At 42.1% G+C, this 23,301-nt stretch overlaps 1 protein-coding gene across 1 annotated transcript; it reads right to left on the reverse strand.

Moving 5' to 3' along the window:
- Nucleotides 1-614: 614 nt before the first annotated feature.
- On the reverse strand, nucleotides 615-22,816 carry MAML1 (mastermind like transcriptional coactivator 1). Its single transcript, XM_021552136.2, has 5 exons — nucleotides 22,448-22,816; nucleotides 12,320-13,720; nucleotides 10,121-10,381; nucleotides 7,125-7,239; nucleotides 615-4,965 (listed from the first exon to the last, which is right to left on the reverse strand). Exons 1-5 carry the CDS (start codon nucleotides 22,814-22,816, stop codon nucleotides 3,974-3,976), a joined length of 3,138 nt encoding a protein of 1,045 aa, XP_021407811.2. The 3' UTR covers nucleotides 615-3,973.
- Between the last annotated feature and the right edge of the window lie 485 nt (nucleotides 22,817-23,301).

The raw sequence follows: 23,301 nt of genomic DNA on the forward strand, positions 1-23,301 counted from the left end.
CAGTGTGTGCAGCTGGGCAGTGGCTATGGGACTTCACCAGCTCTAAGCCAAGACCTCCACAAACGCTGCTGCTTTGTTCCTTGCTCAGAAACATCAGCTCCTGCCTGCAGCACATGTCCCATATCTCAGCTGGATTCCTGTGTGCCATGTGCCTGCATCACACAAGTCTTGAGGAAATCAGTTTGAACCTCTAAAGGCTGTTATTCTGCGGGAACTGGCACATTTTGGAACTCTACAATTTTGCAAATGTAGGTCTTGGTAGTTATTAACATCTTTTTCACTATTAACAGCCATCTCTGCAATTGAATTTCCCAGCTTAAGGCCTACAATGCATTCCAGAACAAAAAAAACCAAAGCCCGGAAGCAGTGGGAGTAGCATAAAGCCTGATTTTCAAAGTTACATTTTCTAAGGCCCCTTTATTCAGTTCTGGCCTGTTTAAATGGACTTTCTGAAACCATAAGAATTGTAAGACACAGCAGCAGAATTTAAGCCTTAGTAATAAACAGGCTGAGCAAAATCTGTATGTTGGAATGAATGGAAGAAACCACCTTACTAAGAATGACAATGCTGAACTCTGCTAGGCTCATGCAAATGTATAAAGTCACACCATGTATATTTAATACACTAGCAAAATATTTATTTTATAATGATAAAACAGAAGTGAAGGATTTCTTTTTGGTGTGCACCAGTAATAGTAGTAAAAGAATAAGGGGATTAATGGACTCTTTATACATTTCAATGACAAAAATTCATAAAGGTTAGCATCAAATTCAACTGTTCTCCATTTACAAGCATAAAACTTACCATAATACCCCCCCAAACACATATATAAAGAATTATAGTTTTAAAATCTATAAAAAGTAAAAAATATACAGTCAGAAGATCTAACTCTTATTCAAATCTTTAATATAAAATTGTAAACATTTATTTACACAAAGGAAATGTGTATAACAAAATTTTGAGCACCCTTTTCAATTGGATCGTGGTTTTTGGAAGGCAGTGGATGTTGCACAGTGACACTCTCACCTTGCCTGCCCAACCAAAACCGCAGTTTATAAATAAAGCCATGGGCGGCCGGCTGGGTTCAGTTCAGGGGAGATTGGTTTTATTGCTCTGAAGCTGCAGCAAATGGAAAGCCCGAGTGCAGACACAGACAGTGACACGTTACAGGGCACCAGGGCAGAGCCCAGCCCTGCCCATGCACCCATGTACATCCAAACCGTATTTTCATTTCCATTGAACTGTTCCAACCTTGTTCCAGTGGCACCACGTTCTGTGCACAGGGCCCAAAGCCAGAGCCAGGGGCTGCTTGGATCCTGTTCACACACAGAGACCAATGGGCATTATAAGCCAGTTTGTCTAGAATCACACCTAATTTTACTCCAACAGTACCATGAAAAGGCCCTGTCACCAAACCCAGATACCTTCCTGAACAAACCCTCTGGTCAAGCAGAGCAATATCCACCTTAGCTTCCAGAAACAGTGGAGGAAAGAGCACACCTGCCTTTTCCTGGACATTTCGCTGGATTGCCTTTTTGGTAGTAATAATGCAAAGAGCAGATGTTCTTTTCCTCCAATTAAGAAATCACAACTGGATGGATTGTATTTTGACTTATTCAGAAAAAAGTCTGTGTGCAAAATCTACTGGAAAAGAGAGCAGATTTTACCACAACCTAAACAGGGAGAAAGAAAATCTGAATCCTACTACCCTGTTATTTCTGTTAAGTGTTTGTAAGGGGGAGAAAAAAAACAGTGACATGTAAGGATGTCACTCAAAACTGAGGTCCCAAGCACCCCCAACAGGAAGGGAAGGCACACTGGTGCAAAATTAACTCTTAAAATTAAAAATACAGCAAACACTCCTTCCCCTGCCATTGCTAGTTTATATCTATACTCTTCTAATGACACTTACCTTGGACCAGTTTTTGGTTTAACTTAATAGCAAACCAAGCTCACTAGCTCTTTTCTTAGATTGCCAGTATGAGAAAAGCTAGCATCAGTTATTTCCATCTCAACTACTTATTCTAGAAAATATCGGAAGTGTCAACAACCAAAGTCACCAACACCTTCATCTTCCCATCCAAAGACAATCTCTATGCTATCTTTTCAAAAGCTCTATGAGGAATTAAGTCTGCTTCAGTGAAGTTTTATTCACTGTTCAGAGGTGGGATCCACTGATCAATGCACATCTTTCATCAACAGTTCAACATGATAAAATAGCAAATCTGATCAACAGAGCTGAATTAATCCACACTAGCTGTGCTGGACAAACCATGTTCCATGCATATTTGGAAAGGGTTAAAGTATTAGTGTTAAAAAAGCAGTTTTCAAAAGTGCAAATTGTCTCATAAAGGAGATGTGGATACAGTAAAATATTTTCCTTCTTTGAAACCAATGATATCTTTCCCTTCCCTTCACTCCCTCTGGGAAAAAACCCTCTCTCACAATTCTGCAATTCAGAAAACTCCTGGAGAAGCCAGTCCATGTTGAAGGAAATTGTTTTTAAATCACAATGCTGGGTTTGGTTAGAAAGTTTAGAGGACTTTTCCAAGAAAGCTGATTTAGAAAGGGAAGAGGTATTTGTGCATTTAAAACAAAAGCTTTCAACTTTATTTTCATTTTAAAATAAGCATTAAGGCAAGGTGGTTTGTTGGTGGATAAGGGATTTTTTTGGTAGAGAGTAAGGACTGTGGAACATTGACTGTTCCCATTGTGGTTTTTGTCCTTTCTGGGACCAACCCCAACATATGGATAAGAGATCTCCTTGGGCTGAGCTGAAGAACAGCATCTGCTTCAAGGGATATTAAAAAACTAAATCCACCAGTCTATAGAAATATTATTAGACTTGTAAGCCAGTATTAAAAAACCAAAGCATTTAAAGGGGGAGACTTCCACACTGGAGCAACCCTGATACAAGTATTCTCCCAGGCTGCCTGTGCTATTATTGCTGATAAGGACTTTCCACCTCCCAGTCAAATTCTTTTTTCCTCATTTTTATCCTGAAGTGACAAAGTCTTGTGCTCATTGCTAACATTGGGGGATGAACTGATCTCAAAGGTTAGTTTTACTTTTTACAACAAAGAAAACTAGATGAGCTGTCATGAAGCAAAGCCTTCATTTAAATACAACTACCTTTGGAAATAAGTTATGAAGAAACAGGTGCAAAGTAAATGGCTTTACAATTCATGTTAAATCTACTATAGTTTAAACGTTCTCCCATAAGAAATTCCCCCTTTAAACACAGCAAGGTACAAGCCAAGAACTGTGCCTCTCTACAACAGAGTGCAAACTGCAGCTTAAAAGACTACAATCTATGAAGATGACTATCTAGACTAACTGGCCAAGTTTTAATACTTTTTCTCATCTATTACCAGCATCTAGAAATATTTACTGTGAAATATCACTTGCTTACTAAGAGTACAGGCACATGCTTCAGCAATGGGGAAAAGAAACAATTCCAAACATTTTGCAAGCATACTCAGGTGCATACAGCCTCTTCTCAAACAAAAATCAGAAGTTTGATGGACAGTACTATAACAGCATGTTAAGCTATGAACAAATAATTATTGCAAGTAATAGCTGCAGACTAAGCCCTAAACACAATTTGTGCAACTATTTGCGTTCTTTCTGCACTAGTTCTGTGGAACTTTTGTTTTTAAATAATTAAAATATTTAGTCTTAGAACACTGCAAGTGAGATTTCTGGAAGGCTGGCTAGGACACAGTATTTTATGACCTGTTCAAGTGTGCGACTCCTCAGAGGCCGCAGCCAAAGCGCACTCCTCCTGCAGACCTGCTTGGTGCGCCGTGACCACGTGTCAACACTCAGTGAGAAGCAGCTCCAGTCTTTTTCCCAACCATTTACCTCTAATGCCTGCAAGTCTCCTCAATGCCACAGGTTTTTTGGTCCAAGAGTTGTTAATATCTCATGAAATAATTAAAAAAAGTAGAACCCCCTGCCCCCGGCCCCATTTTAATGAGTTCCTAACAACTCATCCAAATCATTCATCCACTCCTCTGAAGTCCTGTTTTTCAGCAAAGAGTCTATCAGATCTGTGTCACCAGTTAAGTTCTGAAGTCCATTATTGCCTGACTGGTTGCTGTAGGCAAAAGGCAGCTCCTGACTGGTTGTCCTCACAGGGTACCCTTGGCTACAGTGCAGGTTTCCTCTGTTGGGAATTTGCTGATTTGGGTTCTGGTTGAAAGCATTCAGGTCTGGAACAGTCTGGTTGATGCCAGGCAAGACTTGCTGTGAGGGTACCTGCTGCTGTGCGGGCGGGTTTGTCCGTGGCTGTGCTCCCAAAGAGGACGACAGCATCTGCCCAGAGACGGCAGCGTTCATCGAGGTCATGGGCCTGCTGGTGCTTAGGCTTACCTGAGGCATTCCCTGGGCAAACTGCTGGTTGGACATCTTTAGATGTGTTTGCTGCATGTGGAAAGAGGAGTTGGCAGTAAATGGTCCTAAGCCACTGTTTGCTTGTGTCTGGTTGTTAATATTAGGGATACCTTGGTGTTGCCAAGATGGATTTTGAGCCCCCATAGCAGCTGGTACTCTTGCCATCTGTGGCTTAGATAAGGTTGCATTCAGTGCACCTTTACTGTGCTGCTGAGAAATACTTGAGTTTGGTAAGGTGTTCTGCCCATAGGCAGCAGGAACAGCAGCAGCCTGGCCCAAGCTGCCCTGTCTCTGCATCGGGGTCTGTCCATTGGCACTGGGAGTCGTGTGCTGGGAAACCATCTGGCTGATGCCAGGTGCCAGGTTGTACAAACCCCCGCGCTGCATGTTCTGCATGCTGGGGTACTGAGACACCCCTCGCTCCTGCTGGCTGGAGCCCGACTGCAGTGGAGCAACAGGAGCGTGTCCAGGTCCCATCTGAATCATGTTCTGGCTCTGAGGAAACAGCCGAGGACTACCGGAGCTGGACTGTCCTAAATTACTGACCCCGGGCATGGCTGAAGATGACCCTGAAATACAAAGAAATATTTTGTTCATTAAATACCTCAGGTTCAACCACAGCCAAGCCAGGCTTGTAGGCACAATAACCCAGAAGAGAGATGCAGCTGCATTTGTATAAATTTGACCTCTGCAAGCAACACACAGAGAGCAGGAGTTTAATTAAAGAGTGTCAACTGTGGCTCCAGTTAGCACCACCACCTTGATCTCAAAGACAGATATGCCAATGTCCTAAAAAAATCTGAATACCACTTCTAAGAGTTCAGCATCACTAATTTAAAAAAAGTTATGACTTTAAAGGCAGGACTCTGATATTTCTTTGTAACAAAGGTAAACACATATACTTTGAAGTGCATGCACAATTTACTAAGCTATTAAAAAATACCTCTTATTGCACACACACAGTGACATTCCATGCATACACAAGAGTGCATCTCGTATTATACAAGTGCAGGGTTGCCAGTTCCACATTTTCCCAGTTCCAAGAATATCTTCTATTTATCTAATATAGAAATATCTAAATCAGAAGTTTCTGATCAAGTATCTTTTGGATTTTCACAGTAAAGTATTCACTATGTTAATCGCAGTGGTGACAGCAAAACAAGGTGATTTGGAAAAATGTCTTCTCAGCAAACCAAATACAGTCCTTTATTATTGCAATAAAAAAGAGTTTAAAATTTCTTCTTGTAGAAGAAACAGCCCCCTATCTGAAGCAAAAAAAAGCAGAAAAGCTCTGTAAAGTGTGGTGCATGTAACACCCCCCACCCCCCCCCGCCATTACTTACAGTCAATCAGAGGAAACCTACCTACACTAATAATTTCTCTACTTTCAAAACCAAAAGTAAGCTGCAGAATTTTTTTCATATTTTATGACAGCTGAAAAGTGCTGGCTCTCCATTATTACCAATATTCTATTTGAATAAAAATAGAATTATCAAAAATAAATTCAAATTATATTTAATTATCAACAAAGTACATCATAAAAACATCACTGTTGAGGGAATGGATGGATGGGGGAAGAGTCTTACTGTGACAGTATTTACAGTGAAGAGCCAGCATATTTATCAGGATTTAAGATGCAAAAAATAGCTACAATCATCATCACAAAGAAAAAATATTTAACAGTGCTGATGTTCACTATAGCAAAACCTACTCTAACAGTTGTATGCCTATCTTTCTGTAGAAAAGTGGCAAGATAAAAAATATTTCAGTGCAATAGTTGAAGGATGCTACTGATGCCTGCATTAGCACACAATCCTTTTGTATTGGCATTGAGTTTTTTCAGTTAAGTAACAAAACCCAGTTGTAGCTGCACTTGACACTGCACAGGCACGAACAATGCCAGGGTGAGGGTATTACATTTCCATTTGCATCTTACCCCTTCAGTATTTATTTCTGCAGGAATATGGAGAGTAAGAAAACAAAATGAAGGGAAATTTTCTTGTAATGTAGGCTTATAAAAAAAAGACAAGTGGCTTCTTGATGCCCTATCAAGTAACAGCTTTTAAGATAAGAAGATGAGCTTTTATTGCTTTCTAGTTCTTCCACATTTTTTAAGCTATTCCAGCTGAACAGTTACAACATCTTTTATTTAACAGAATTAATACACTACAGACATACTAAGCTGCTTCTCATACAAAAAACCCGACATAGGACACTTCACATGTAATGAGGAAAATTCAAATTGCATTCCCTTTTAAAGGTAGCAGGGATAAAAATGTTAGAGACTTTTAAACTCATCCTAGAGATGAGAGAAATAATACACCACTTCTCTTCCTTTAATGAGGGCCTGTGATAGATACAGGCAGTAGTGATGTCAGGCTTCAGAAAAAAAAAACTCTGAATCTAATTATATCAAAGATATAGAGAATTTCCAACCTGCACAGTGAAACAGAAGTATAAAAAAGGCCTGTAGAACAATGAAGGCACTTAAAAATTTTACTCATTTCCCAAACAACATTAAGAATCAGAAGCTTAAGTTGTCCCAGATACCTGTAACCAGGGAAGCTGTTAATTTGCAACTGAATCAGAGTATAGGTCAAAAGCTTTTAAAGTAGAGTGACATGTAATAAATGATATTAAAGCTATCCAATCCAGGAAATTTGAAGATACCTTGTTTTTCACTCCTGGTATTTTTTCTGCTATTGTCTCAATGGCCACGTTTACTCACCTGTGAACTGTCCAACCTGTTGCTGGTATGGATTCTGTGGCTGATCCTGGTACTGGGGAGGAGGCCGCGTCAGGTGCCGCTGCAGCTGCTGCTCCTGCTGCTGCCGCTGCTTCTCCTACGAAAGGTCCAATGCAAGACAGTTTGAAAACTCATCAAGCTTTTCCCAAGGGCTATCTTGGAGAAAAAGTTGTCTGCATACTTTTATGCACAGCTGGTAATCAAAGGGGCTTCTGCAGCCCTACAGTCACTTCTGACTTTGTTCTCAAGGCTCAAGCACAGTCAGTTTAACCTGATGAGTGAAAAGACTGGATCTCAAAGACAACAGCATGAGCTACAAGAGTCACTGCAGTGCATGTCTGAAGCCTTTCAGAGATTGAAAATCTGAGATGTTAGTCTCCTCATCAGTAACATAATCAACAGGCATTATTAGTAATATTCTAAAGACAAAAAGGGGTACAGGTACAAAAAGAGCAGAAGTGAGTGTATTTAAAAAACCCACATTTACTTGTTTGGTCTTTATTTCCAAACAATGTATTTTAGACCTCTCTTTAGAAATCAATAAAAGTTAATGTTAGAAATATCAAAAACCAAACATGTAAATATTTTCTAGTCCTTGTCTGCAAACATGAAAAGACACACACAAATCCATATTCTCATAAATTGCAGGTTTTCTTAGAAGATTATGGAAAACTGCAGAACTAAGTCCATAATAGAAGTCTACAAGTTTTGCAACCATCATTTCAAACCACTTTCTTATCAATGCACTGATCAACTGAATCAAGCCCTACTCATGATACAAAATTGTGCCTCTTTAAAATAAAAGTAGATTCAACCCACACCTATTTTATGATCAAACCATTTTAAAAATAAACCAAGCAAATTTTCTATTAGGAAACTTTGGAGGAAAATGAAATTTAAACTCTTGAGGGGAATGTAGATGCAGTGACAGCAGGCTCAGATTCTGACTGTTAAAAGCCATCTGGCTGCTTTTACAATATGAAATGTATCAGGCACAGCATTTCTGTCTCTTCTTCTGTAGATACCTTCAGCCAGACTGAAATTCTGACATAATCAAGTAGTGATAAAAGGCACACCAACTAACTTATCCAAAAAGTTACACAGAGCACAGCAAGGGACAGAAATTCCCTTCCAAGATACCAGGCTGAAGACACAAGCCAGAAGCCTTTACAGAAGAGACTGGTGCAATGTAACAAACAGCAGATACACATCACTACCACCCTTCCCAAACGTCTCCAGCTGCGAAGCTGTTGAGACATGCACAGGAATGAAGAGGGCAGGCTTCTTGACAGAGGACCTACTGCTTGCAGGACCAGTCAGACCTGAAGGAGGCTGACCACGGAAGCCAACAAGAGATGCCATAGCTCTGACAGAAACCAAGAACTGCAGAACCTGGCCAGGAGAAAAAAAAATTAAAAATACGCAGAATGCCAAGTGAAAAGACAAATTTATAGTGGCAGGGAATGGCACTGGAGCTACCTGAAACTACAAGTCTCCTGCAAAGTAGACATCAGCAGATTCAGAAATCTTCTTGTAAAACTACATCCAGTATCATGTGTATGCAAAGAAACAAATATCAAATCAGAATGCTAACAAGACTGAGCTTGACTAGGCAGCACAAGGCCAACAAATGTGGCAAATTCAGTGTCTAAAGCTGTTCAACTCCAAGGCAAAGCCACTTCTTATTTGGGATCAGAGTCCCAGCATCACTATAGAAAAATGGAAATTACAGAAGCTAACTGTAGTTACCACAACTAGGACATGAATGAAGTTATTTCCATAATACTGATATTTACTGCAGCAACATGTGCTGGCAAAGCAGAAGCAAATGGATAGGGAAATAATATTTCAATGCTATGTTTGAGATACACTCCTTATCACCTCCCCACTCTTCATAGAGGTCTGACACCTGTTAGTTCCATTATTGTCCTGAGGAAATCTACTCGGCCACAGCTCTAAGAGCTCTAACAAAGCTCTAATAATCACCATCCACCAGACATACAAAAGCATGAACAGGAGGTCACACCCCATACTACCTTTCTGCCCACCTACTCTCAAAGAATACCTAATTGTTAACATTTTGGAGAGTCATGATCACTCATCTTTGACATTTAACATACAAGTCACCAAAGACTGATGGACTTACTAAAAAGTATTCTAAGCTTATAGATCACATGACTCATAGAGAATATGTGATTTTATTGAAGATTTGGGCATTTTCTTTCAGTCTTTAATAATATAATTCCCCCACACTATTCTCTTAGTCCAAATTGTTTTAACCCAAATATGAAAAACATATCCCTACCAACACTCATACACTACCAACCACATTCCTATGTTTTGTCTACACTGCTCCAAAACTGAGGGGGTTTTTCTGTCATCTCTATTAAGACCTCAATTTCATCAGGATGTCTCCAGGTGATAAAAGAGCCTTTGGCTAGGACTTGGCACAGCCATAGCTCCACAATACTGCAAAGTCTACTACAACCCTCCCCACAAAATGGGCTGTCATACATTTTCTGTTCAGAGAAGATTATAATTTCCTTCTTTCTTAAAGCTTCTCATAGGCAGATGATTCAGGGAGACTTTAGAGCACTTTTTAGTACCTTACAAGAAGGCTATAGGGGGCAGGTGTCTCAAATGGTCATGAAGTGATAGAGCAAGGGAGAACACAAGACCTCCATCTGAAGGAGGTTAGGTTCAATTTAGATATTAGGAAGAAATTATTTACTGAGTATGGTGAGGCATTGAAACGGGTTGCCCAGAGAAGCTGTGGCTGCCCCACCTCTGGAAATGTTTCAAGCTTGGAGCAACCTGGTCTAGTGGAAGGTGCCCCCTGACCATAGCAGAGGAATTGTAACTGAGATGATTTTTAAGGTCCTTCCCAACCTATTCTCTGATTCTAAAACATCAAATGCTATTTCATGCACCAAAGCAAAACAGCACAAACTGAAAAACAGATAGCTGGCCCCTCTCACCTGTTCTGCCAACAAATGCTGCTGCCTCTGTTCCATTAGGAATTGCTGCTTCTGTTGCTCCATGAGCAGGTGCTTTTGTTGCTGCTCTCTCTGCTTCTGCTGGTCCATCAGCATTTGGTGTTGCTTCATCACTGCTGCTTGCTGCTGATAAGCTGAGTTGCTGTGGTTACCTGCCATGGAGACGTTTGGAGCCTGGGCACCCACCCCAGGGCCCGGGACAGAAACAGGAACACGAGGAACAGTAGGAGCGGGATTCTGATCCTGCAGAACATAGGAAAAGTGATAAAAGTTACAGAAATGCAGTAACTTCTTCACATCCATACAGCACCAGACACAGAACTGCCACAGAAGCTCCACAACATTTAGGAACAGAGGCTTTAACTCCAGTCTCAAAGTACTTCCCAATTTCCTGCTCAAACAGGTGAGTATAGGGTGTGCTTTTTTCCAGGCAGGTACAAACTACTCTTCAAACACCCCAGCTTCAGTTTATTCTGGTAGCAGTTTTTCAAACACTACATTTTATATTTTTGTCATACAAAGCATTTATTGAAATCCTGCCTCTTCTGTCAACATCTCATTCTGGAAGTGTTTGTCTCCTATCCTAAAGTTGGTTTTTTTAATATCAGAGAATTTACTATTTGCAGGTGAAGAGGAGAAGGCTTCCACTGGCCAAAATGGATCTTAAAGTATTTTTCCAGCAATCCAACCTTCACCATGCACCACAGATAAAAATACTACTAGAGATAAGTCTAATAATATTAGTTTTTCTTAAGTGTGCATTTTTTTGGCTTTTTTTTTTTTGAGGCTGGGACTTGGGATAAGCAAAAATATCATGGAACATTCAAGATCTGATAATGCCCTCTTAGTACCAGCAAATCCCTTTGAAATTTGACAGTTTTCACATTTTAAAGCACAGTTCAGCCTCATCTCTAATTATACAAACAAATGTTATGCTCAATTTAAGCATTCAGCTAATGCGTTCATCTGTTGGTTCTCACTTTTCAGTTTCATAAGGAATCATGAGCCAAATACAAAGAATGCTGCACTAAGTTGTTCTGTGTGCAAGCTTTTGAGATATTCTCCTGAAGCTTTCATCAGTATTTCTGTTAGTTCAGTGCAAGTGTGGCAGTGTAGACACAAGGTCACCCTCATGTTTTTCAGTGAGAGGGAGATGTGACACACACATTCATCTCTATCCTTCTTCCATCAAAATGCTGTTAGACTGTTACTTCTGCCAGCCTTCAAAGAGATTAATTTTTTTTATGAAGTACACATTGATCTCAAATTTCTATTTGTACACCGGTGTGGCCTTTATCACAGACTAATCAGAGCTTTTTCACTGGTTCTCTGTTTTGTTGAGGGAACATACAACTATAGTTGGATCTGAAACAGCTTTTGCTGGAGGAACTTTGATCAAATACCTTTTTTTTCAACAAGATCTCTTGTATGTGCATTGCAGGTACATGTTACAGAATCCAATGAGTCTATACTTCCACCCACTACTACAGAAATTTTTACCTACAGCATACCTGCAGTAACAGTTCTATACAAGGCAAAGGAGCACCATCTGGAGTTTTCTATTACAGGGAAACCTGAAGCATATGCTTCAAGCAAACAAACATTACCATTATTCATTCTTAATGATATATTTCTCTCTTATGCCATGCTTCCCCAATGCCCAGAGATTTAACCAATAAAAATTCACAGAACTGAAAAGCTCCATGGAACACCCAAGAAATCAGGAATGCAGCCCTCACTTCCACCTCTCTGCAAAAGTAGGTCTTTTAATAGTAAGCCAACTCTGACACAAGTAGGGACTAAAAACAAGGTAAAGAAATCAAAGCTTCTTTGAGAACACTGTGTAACACTACAGTTTTATACAAGTTATTTTAGTCAAAAGTTTACAAAGCATCCATTTATCTTTGAAAGTAGAAGCTTCTGTGAAGCACGACATAATTTGTTGCCCACAAAGTATATTAAGCTGGAAATCACACGTTACATGACCTAGAACCCAGTATTAAAAACTGTCCCCAGTGGAAAAAAGGCCTCATGGTTCTTGTCTAAGATTCTTGTATATAGGATTTTTCTCTTTAAAATCAATGAAAACATTTGAAACTACACCAAGGAATCTGCATTCCAGCCTTACCTACCCAACAACCTTAAATCTGCTACTGAGCAAAGGTAACTCAGGACATTCACCTGACCATGTGGCAGTCTGTAGGCAATGTTTCCAGGCTTGGGTTTCAACAGGATCATCCCATTTTGGTCATCACCTACATGGGACAGTGGTGGCTGCTGGCGCTGCTGGATGTATGCCAGCATGGGAGTCTTGTTCTGCCCAGGCACTGCCACCCCCTGCTCACACTCTGCTTTGTAATGGGAAAGAGGTTTGGTGTTCCCATAGTCTAGCATAGAGCTTTGACTGTTCACAGGGTTCTGGTTCAAGCTGTTTTGCTGATGACCCAAAATGTTCACATGATAATTGCCTCCAGCTCTTGGTGAGCTTTTATTTCCCAAATTAGGCATCAGGAGTTTCGGATTGCTGAAATCTGGCTGATAAACTGATGGGCTTGTAGGATTTTCCATGGTATATGGGACAGCCAGTGGACTGTGGGAAGCCCCAGGCTGTTGCCACGTTGACATCTGATTTGTTTGGTGGACTTGTGAAGCTTGTTGCTGGTTCTGCAACATCTGATCTCTCTTCTGCTTGGCAGCAATCTGCTGAAGTTGATGAGCAGAAGACATTTCTTTGGCACTTCCTGCACACTTCCCAGGTAACAACACAGGCCTCTGGATGTTCTGAGAGTGGTTTGATGCCTGCATCATGGGCTGATTAGGATTTTCAGTCATTGACTGACTGGAAGGCTGAAACATAGCCTGAGAACTAACAACCGTTGTAGAAGTGGCACTTACAGGTACAGAAGCAGCACCAATAAATGCTGAACCTGAAGAAGTAGATCTAACCTGGGGAGATCCCAGCTGTTCTTGTTCAAAGGGTGCTGGGGAAAACTCAGTCTTTATGTTAATATCTTGTGGTAATGGAGTCTGTGCAGCTGAATTTGAAGAATCTGCATCTTTTTTGTCTTCAAAGTCATCATTAAAGAGATCCTTCATGTCTTCGTCGGGCACTGATCTATTGAGCTCCTCAATAAGCTCCTTCCATTCTTGCTCATTTAGATTAAGATCAGGCATCAGGTTATTCTGAGATATAGAACCCCCTGCTACAGGATTCATACAGGGAAGCTCATCTACAGGCTCCTGCTTCAGCTCTTTGTTCAAACTCATAGGAAATGAATCATCAGCATCACCACCTCCATTCATCTGCAGGCTGGAATCTGGAAGACACTTCTTGCTGATGCCGTCGAGCCCCATTGGGTGTTTCCCATTAAGTTGTAAAGTATCACCAGCACCAGATTTCTTGTCAAGATGATGGAGTGGAGACACAGGGGGCATTCCATTGGAAGAACCACCCACTCCCAGACCATCCTCACGACGCAGTTTCTTGGACACAGAAAACACATCACCATAGCCATTCTGCTGGTCACCATTCTGAGGGGAAGCAGCACTATCAAGCTTTCTTTTCACAGTCTCATGGAGCTGCTGAAAAAGAAAAGGAATATTTTAGTTGTGTAGTTCTATGTTACACAGATCTGGATTTTTATTTCCCACCAGAACATCGCCTTGCTCTGAACAAAACATTTCAGAAAAAAAATCAAAGATTGGATCTTTGTTTTGTTAACATTTTGTTTTACAAGTCAGCACATGAGATTACTTCCTCACTATAATCTCTTACAGAAAATTTTCAAAAAATATGTACTACTTTAAACAGACACCTCCTCCTTCAGACAAAACTCGAAGCTGCCATATACTCTGATAACAACAAGAAGTTGAAAAATGGCTGTGAACTGGAATATGTTATGATTTTTCCTATTCAAAAGGAGAAAAACATTAAATAATGTTAAGAATCAAATTTCAGATGGGAATAAAAACCTGTATTCTATTTGATCTATGTACACATACAGTATAATTTATTTGATCTATGTACACATACAGTATAATTGTTCCATGAGACTCTTTCATAAAAGTCTCACATTTAAATATTTATAAAGCAGTCTCACATTTAAATATTTAGAAAAAACGAGTAATTCTCTTGTGATAATAGCTTTTAGAGAAGATCTGTGTATATAAATTTTGTACACAATCACACTTTTGGCACTGAAGCAAAACCAATTTGTCACTTAACAACCACTGCTTCACACTTGTGGAAAATGCAATTCAGAGTTCAGCCAGTTCTATTGCAACAGAGCAAGTTCATTCCTTTTGTCTTTTTTCTGAAGTATTTGCCAGCTGCTCTGACCACCAGAGCCCCAGGCAGCTCCACAACTGGCCTCTCACAGAGGGTGAAGGCACAGATTCTCTTTCTCATGGTGCCACCTAGAAGCGACCAGTGGCTACAGCAGCAGCTTCACAGCAAGAGCCAGAGCACCTTTGTTCAACTTCTGCTTCCTGCCAGCATTCTTGCAAATATAAATTTCTTTCTACTGACCTCAAAAGCATCTGAAAACAGAATTCCTGCACACATCAAAGGTGACTATAAACTTTTCCTTCCCTCGGGTGCATTCTGTAAAAAAATCTGAGCTTTGCTGGTGCTGGAACGCTCCACCAACGCAGACAAACCTGCAGGGCAGAGACGCTGCTCCAACAGCGTAGGGAGCTCAAAGAGGGAACTGCCATCAGCTCCCGACCTGAGCGAGGCACCTTGGTACATCCCAGCAGGACACCCGACAGGAATCTCCACTAAGCCACCTATCTGAGCTGTGGGGTCACTGAACAACAGCCCTCTCAGATGGCAGGAAAGCAGCTCATCAAACCAAGCTCAAGGCAAGTATGGTTATTTTCATATTACCTGCAGTCTTCACAAGGCAGTCCACTAACCCCTGGGGAAAACTCTCATCCAAGGAAAAACGGGAAACCTCAGAATCTCAGCATTCAAGCAAGAGGCTGGATGTAGGGCCAGAATACATTATCAGAAGAATTTTACACACTTGCCTGAACAACAGCATTTTTTGATTCACAGACAAAACTGGTTCACAGTTAATTGTTTCTATTTTTTTTTTTAACCATCTACAGTGAGCTGATCTTTGGGGGCAAAGAAACCCCAGACCATCTGTTTAATTCCTGCACAGGTAACAGCAAAAAAACCCGATTATTTGTTTAATGCTTGCATAGGTAACAGCAAAGCCTTATTTTTATCTGTGGGACAGACTCCAGCTTCCCTGGAGACTGTGATCTTTGAGACGGCTCATGGAAATAGCAGCAGAGTAGCAAGATCAGCAGAAGACTGAGTAGGATGAGGTGAGGTGTACATCTGGAGAGGAGGCTGGAACTTGAAATCTCTTAACTTGAACATCAGGTCCTCAGTTTGGAGTAGCAGCTCTTTAGTGAACTTTTAAAATACTAACTTGAAAGAATAACAGAAATTTACTTTTTTTTGTAAAAAGGCAAAACAACAGAAAGCAAAAACCTCAACTCCATCACAACATTTGGCTTTCAGCATTTCCCACTGTTTACTTCATACTCCCACCAAGAAAACTGAAGCTCAAGGTGGATGAGTAACTTGCCCAAGGTTATATGATGAGTCAAATTACTCAGAGTTTGGGAATGGGTACTCCTTAATTCTAAATAGTAGGGGAAAACCCCACTCCCTGAAAAGTTACATCAAAATAATAACTTCATTTTGTGAGCTACACTCACTGCAGTCCAGAAAAAGATATAGACCCCTAATATCCAGCTCGGGAACTCTCAGATCTCTATGGATTTTTACAGTCATAACACTCAGATATCTGATCCTTGGAGACATTTTGACTGTAAGTTGCTTGAGACAAAATCCTCCTTTCACCTAAAACTGTATTCCTTTGGTGAAAAAAGAGAGATTAAGTTCCTTCCCAGTTTGTCTGTGTCTATCCAAATAATCTGGTCTGAGGGGAAAAATTACAAGCTGCATGTGAGATACAAGTCAGACTGCAAGCTATCTACATATCAAGCTGCTCCAACAGAGTTCTCAAGGCAAGAAAAACCTGTTCTCTTCTGCCAAAACTCAGGAAAAAAACCAACACACGAATGAAGAAAAGCATAGCTTGCTACTCACTAAGAAAACCCCTTCAGCTTTAATTTTTTTGTTCATTACCATCCTGCAAGGCACAGTGTTCCCCTAGTACACTGTCCATGGTTTCCTTAGCAGAATCAATCAATTTTATTTGTAACTGACCCAATCATTTCCACTGTCACAAGATCAGATACAGAAGTGTCTTCTCATTTGCTCAGCCTATTCAATTTTCCAACAAAAGACGAACTTTCGAGATCACTGCTATCTAGCTATGCCTAGAAGTATTACCCCAAAAGTATTTATCTGAAGTATTTATACCAATATAAGAACAGTGCAAGGCAGGGGATGTGAGCTGGCCTCAGTCCTTTACCCAGGACAGGACAGAGAGCTTGTCAAAGAGCCACTGAGGGGCCACAGGCTGCCCCTGCTCCACATCACATCACCTGAGCTGCATTTATTCACGTGAGCAGAACACACAGTCCCCAGCGTGGTCATAAACACTTCCTTGGCAGGAGCACACATGCTCAACTGTGCATTCCTCATGCACAGAACACAAGCTGACAAAACCCAGGTGGCATCCATGACAACAAAAGGTGTTCAACACAGCAGCCTCTGGCCATGTAACTCACACACAGACAAGGACACAGGCCCGCAATTCCAGAGATGGATGTGTGCCCAGGCAAATGACAAAGCTTCCAGCAGACAACAGAGAGCACACAAAGCATTTTGAGATATTCAATCTCTGTCTTAAACCCAACAGTTTTACCACAATGGTGCTCAGCCCTACTGTGGTCTCACAGCAGGGGCAAATTGACTGACTTCATAAAAGCGGTCCAAAAATTACTACAGAAGCCCAACAAGAAACTAGAAAAGCTTGAAAACTTAATCTATTGCTAGTCTATTAGCACTGGCAGAGCTCAAAACTTCAGAGGCCAGGGCGTGCTTTTTTTATGTCTTTGTGGGAAGGGGCATGAATCATTGATCAAAACAGTGGTACAAAGCTGTTCTGATTGGTTTTGTTGGGGGTTTTTTTTCAGGTTTTTTTGTTTGCTTGTTTGGTGTTGACTATTTTGGTGTAGACTTAATGCCTGAAACTAGATTTAGATAATAATCTGAAACCAATGACATTTCAATACATTAGAACTAAACAGGCATGAAAGTTTAGATCACATTATTTGCTTGAAAGCAAAACCCCCTTTACAATTCAGAACAGCTTAACTGAGGACAGTCAGTTAAAGTCCTTTTGCAAAAATCCAGTACTTTGCTATACTTTGAGACCTGTAACCGAAGATGGTAAATACATACATACATACATATATATATATATATATATACACAAACTGTATGCAGGTTCCATTAAAAAAAAACAAACCACCTCATGAACATGGCAGAAAATAAACTTCTTAAAAATCTGGTACTTATACTGTACCTTTGAGGATCTATAATGTTCTTATTTAGCTTTTTAAAACATCTGTTACAGAGATTTGAATATTCTTACAAGATTCAGTAGAGCTTTAATCTTTTATGTTTTATTTCAAATTAGCTTACCATCTCAATATCAGAATTAACTCTACAAGAATTTGTTCAGATATACAAGTAAGAGAAACATAATGCTGGACATTTCCAAAGAATAAAAGCTATATTAGACTACAAGCATAATAAAAAACTAGCTCCAATATGGCTTCTAGCAGTCTCACCTAGAAGGGGAAACTCAATCATAATACATCAATTTTTCTGCCATGGAAGTGGCAGTATTGCAGCACAGATAAGCCCCCATGTACCAGAGTTCACAGTAGGTGCTCTACAGACACTGATTCTTCTCCCCTTTCTCGCTATGGACAAGAGCAACGAAGATGACAACTCCTTAAGCTGGAGGAATAACAATGCAAATACCAGACGTTGTAGTGTATGAATTTTGGATAGAAAACATAATATTCTGACTACACACCATAGTAAGAACTCCCCCTTTACTGTGCATCTACCCTCAGCTTCCAAAGTTACATTCCCCCTGCAAAGAAAGCATTTTATTACCCAATGTGTTCCTGCATTCCACTGTGCTGTCAGAACCAAACTGCTGGACTAATTTTAATTTTTACTTTAATTCCAGTAGACTTTTCTATTTGGGTGACTGCCTGCTGGAGTGAAGAAGGGCTGTGGATAGGCATGTCTATAAATATCCCAAGCCTGCATTAGTCACAAGGGGCAGCTTCTGCTACAGGAATTGTTCTGCTGAATCAAAAAAACTCCTGTGCCTTCAGCTGCAATGCCGGATCCTCCACCTCACATGAACTTAAACAGCAGCAGCAGCTCAGTCACTCCCAGATCCTTACAAGTTAGGATCACTGCATATCTAACTAATCTGGTAAGGGAAATGTTTCAAACATAAAACAATACCTCACAGAGAATTAAAAGGAGACAAAGAAAAACCTGTCTGAGTTGTTGGGCAACAAACTATCAAACTTGTCAGCAAAAACAAACAATGGTGGCAAGACTACACTGCACCATAGCTATATATAAATAGCATGTAAATAATTTGCTATCTTTGTGGTAAAACGTAATTTCACAATTTAACACCCCTATACCACAGCTTACACAAAAATGAGGTCTTCTGAAGTGTTAGAGTTGCCAGCCTGAGCTTTGTTAGAGGAACATCAGTGCACTTGTCAGTACACCATGGGCAATCTATTCCCCTTTATTACTTCAGGTCTTTTAACCAAGAAACACTGCATTGCTCTCCTTGGACTTCAATTTCATTTAAAACTGTTTACTTGGTGCCTATGCTTAATTTAGTATTTAGCTAATATTAATGCAAAACATCTATCACTCCCAAATAAATTATGCTCTTCAGCTTTAACACAAAGCATTCTCAAGACAGGCCACACTGACTCGACTTCTGTGCTCATTCCAGAAATACTGTTTGTGGTTTTGTGGCAGTCCTAGACAAAGCAAGCTCTCTGCACAACAACTGCTCTCAGGTGAGGAAAAAAACTAGTAAGAAACAGGGAGCAGCTCTCCTTCCAAGACACCACATCATAAAACAAGGAGTGGAGATGAAAATCCAGACCTTTGCCATTCTCCTCATTCACATGTCAATGAAATGCCTTCTGTTCAGCTCAGCCATACACTGCCTTATTGTCTATCACAGAAATATAAGGCAGTCAAACCTTTCTCTTGCAGAGAATTTAAACACCATTATTCAATGAACTTTCATGTATCAGAACCTGGCAGGGAAAAAAATGTTCTAGGAGACAAGCCCCATCTCTTCCCAGCTTCCCTGTTTCTCAAAAATGGAAGATTAACACAGCAAACACATTATCCAAACATCAAACGCCCTCTACTTTGAACACAGCCTTAATAATGTCATGTTAAACAACAGAGAGACACAACAACAGAAATGGGAAGTAAATGTCAACATTTGGATTTCCCATTAAATAATGGTCTGGAAGTTTTTTAGAAGTAGGAAGCTAGGAGGTTTTTCAACATTTTTCTCAAATGAAGGGCAGGCCTACATGATGCACAAATAATCCAAGGTGTTTCTGTATCAATATTGTATTCTCCCTGTTTCTGTAGCTCAAATTTTACAGCTGCTTAGTAAGAAAACAAGGAAGAATCTATCCCTTACTCCTGCCTGTAAGCAAGATCCATCTAACTTCAGGATCTAAACTAGAGAAAGGACTAATGGAAGAGAAAATATCTGATTCTGTCCATGTGACAAATCATACAAGACACTAAGGAGGAAGTGGCAGTGCCACTCTGTTCCCTGTGACTATTGTGGAGTTATAGAAGGTGCCCTGCAGCACAGCACCTGGGAGTGCCCACATGTCCACATCTGGGGAATGCAGCTTCATGTCCTACTGCTACAAGTCCTCACAAAAGCCTTCACCTTTACATGAACTGCTCTCTCCTTCGGGGACCAAAACAAATGCTTCATTAACAGTGAACATGAAGTACCAATTTCCAAGAGCAGATTCATATGCAGCTTCACAGAAAAATCTGGACCGTTACAGCAGCTACAGCTGGTATAATGCATGTTGCACTGAGCTAGCAGCATTCTTTGGAAAGGATGTGTCCAGGATGTTCTAGAAGATAGTTCTGGTGTTCATCCAAACTTTATTGAACACTGGAAATCAAGCCCGTGTCCTTCCCACTCAAAGCACATGCTTGGTCTTGATAATGTCAACATAATAGGTAGAGGTAAAATACCAACCTAGAGATGGACCTTCTGGGCCAGAGGAATTAAATTAGCAGTAGAGGTGGTGGTGGTGTTGTGTTTTTTTCCAAGACTTGAAATACTAAGCAAACCAACTTTATACCCCAGTAACGAGGTGATGAATCAGCAGCTGCAATTAAGCTCACAGTCATGGATCCTAGGAAGGAAACAGCAGGCCAGCCCGAGGAAGAGTCATTCATACACTAAACCCCTCTTCTGTTGTGTAAATTGGCCACTGGCAGCAGCTTCCTGTACAAGGGCTTCCCCCAAGATGTGCAGCGCACTTCAGAACCTGCTGCTGCTGAGAGCCCTCATTATAATGGATGCTAATTAGATCAAATCCACATCCAAAGTGACTTAAGAGAAACAACACCAATGAATTAGAGACATCTTTCTTTTAGAAGACCAATATGAAGTCGTGTGGTGGCAGTTTAAGCAACAGGATTTGACATGCTAAAGAGCCCTGAGTGTAATGAAAATACACATTATTAAGGGGTAGAGCCCCATATGCAAAAAGCCAGAGAGCCCAGCAGGAAATAAACAGAACTTCCATCAAGGTTTTAGATAATAAAAACCGCGTTTGATTAATTTTTGTTTTGACACAAGTTTACATTCAAGATCAGTCTGCTCAACAACAGCTAACTGTAAAGTTTTGTAGAATCAGTGTCAGGAATGCACAAGGTTTCCTCTCTTCCTCAAGTACCTTTCTGTAGCAGTCCTCTGAAGTGCTCTAACTGTGTCACAAGGACCTCAGTCTTCTCAACAGTCAGCAAGTCCTCGAGTCTCATAGGTGTATTAGCAAGAACAGAAACAATACAGCTAAGTAACACTTTCAGTTCATCTTATAAATACTACAAACTGCACCCAGGCTGCCTAGTGCTGGTCACAGCAAAGATGACATCAATAAATCCCACGTTTCAGTATTTCACATTATGTCCTGGACACTCAAGTATACAATAAGCTCTATTGTGATTCTATTTTAAAAGCAGTAAATGAGGCCCAAGATAGAGAGAAGTATATCCTCCTTCCTTTCTAATCCAATCACATACACAGAGCACCCTAAAATTATTATTTATTCTATATATTAACCTGGGAATATCTTCATTTAACCCAGTGTCCCCTTTTAAAGACTGAAGAGTGCTACTGAATCATTTTCATGCAGGCCACCATTTAAAAATACCTGATTTTAAGGCAGACAGGTATTAGGCCAGGCAGCCTTTAAGAGGTTATCCTACTAACCTACATTACTGACACATTAGCACACAGCAGTATATTTAAAGGGCCCAGAATAAGTTAAGCAACAGCTATCTTGATATACAAACAGGGCTATGTGAATATGTCCCGACAACCAGAAATGCTAGAGAAGCCAGAGAAACATTAAGATTTTGAGCTAAGCCAGTTTTTAATGGGTGGAGTGGGATTCTCATAGTGTTCACACCCACTAGAGTGAGCGGCAAACAAGCAGCTGCCTCTCCACTGAAATTCTTTCCAATATGAACCAGAATTAACAGACACATTGTCCTAAAACTCCCCCCAGTAATAAGCATATCCTTATCAAATGACTCCACAAAACCCTGACACCCCAAATTGAAGACTTAAGCAAGCAAACAAGGCACCGCAGTATTAATGCCCTTCTGACAGTTTCTGCAGGGGCATTTTAGGTGAATTAGCCAGAAATATGATTCACAAAATACTCTGAATGATTTAAGCAACACAGAAATCCTGCCACTATCCCTACCCCACCATGCCACAGTTTTTATATACTCTTACAGCGTGCAGAAGCGACGAGGGAAAACACAACAGCCCTTATCGGCTGCGAAGTTGTAACACAGCAGAGAGGGTACTCCGCAAAGCAGCCCCAACCCCAGCCCTCGCACCGCAGGCCACCACAGCAGCGGCGAGAGCTTGTTTTCCTTCCCCCCTCCCGCTCCAGACGAGCGGTCCCGGCGCCAGCCGGGCACGACCGCCGGTCCCTCCCCGGCCCCAGCACCCGGCCCCGGGCGGCGCTTACCGCGATCAGGGCGCTGCTGCGGCCGTGCTGCTGCTCTCCGCTCGCCGCCTCGCCGTCCAGCCCGTTGGCTCCGCTCCTCTCGGCGCTCCCCGCGGCGGCGGCGGGCGGAGGGGGCGCGGGCGGCGGCGGCGCCGGGGGCGGCTGCCGGTGTTTGCCGGCCCGCTTGGCCTTGGCCTGCAGGCAGCGCTGGTGCAGGGCGAAGGTTTGCTGGCGCTCCAGCTCCAGGCGCTCCGGGGACACGGCCTGGTAGCGGGACTCGCAGGCGCTGTGGTGCCGCCGGCAGAGCTCGATGCGCCGGCGGAGCCGCTCCATCACCGCGCTGTGCCGCGGCACCACGAACTCCGCCATGGGGCAGGGGGGCAGCACCATGGGCCGGGCGGCGAAGGGGCGGCCGCCGCCGCTCACCGGCTGCTCGCTCCGGCGCCCGCCATGGCGGGGCCTCCGCCGCCCCTCCCGCCGGCCTTACCTGCGCTCCCCACCGGGATCGCCCCGGGTCTTCTCCCCGACCGGCCCGGCGCCCGCTCCTTTCCCCCCCGCCCCACTTCCTCCTTCTGCCTCGAGCCTGGCGCCGCTCCGCTGCCCCGCTCTCCCTCAGCCCTGCCCGCCTCGCGGGGCCTGGCGGAGCCCGCCGCGCTCCCCCGTCCGCCGCCCTCAGGCGCGGGCCGGCCCGGACCCCCGGCCCCCCATTGTTGTCCGCGCCGCCGCCATCTTGAAATTGTTTTTCCCCTCCAGAGCCGAGTTAAGAATGGGCGGAGCTTCCTGGGTGGGGGATACGTCACGGCGCGCGGCGCGTCACGAGCCGTGACCGACGCCCTTCCCAGCCAATAGGAGGGCGCGGAGGCGCGAATTCAGCG

Source organism: Lonchura striata, chromosome 15 (assembly GCF_046129695.1).
Source record: "Lonchura striata isolate bLonStr1 chromosome 15, bLonStr1.mat, whole genome shotgun sequence".
Classification (NCBI taxonomy): domain Eukaryota; kingdom Metazoa; phylum Chordata; class Aves; order Passeriformes; family Estrildidae; genus Lonchura; species Lonchura striata.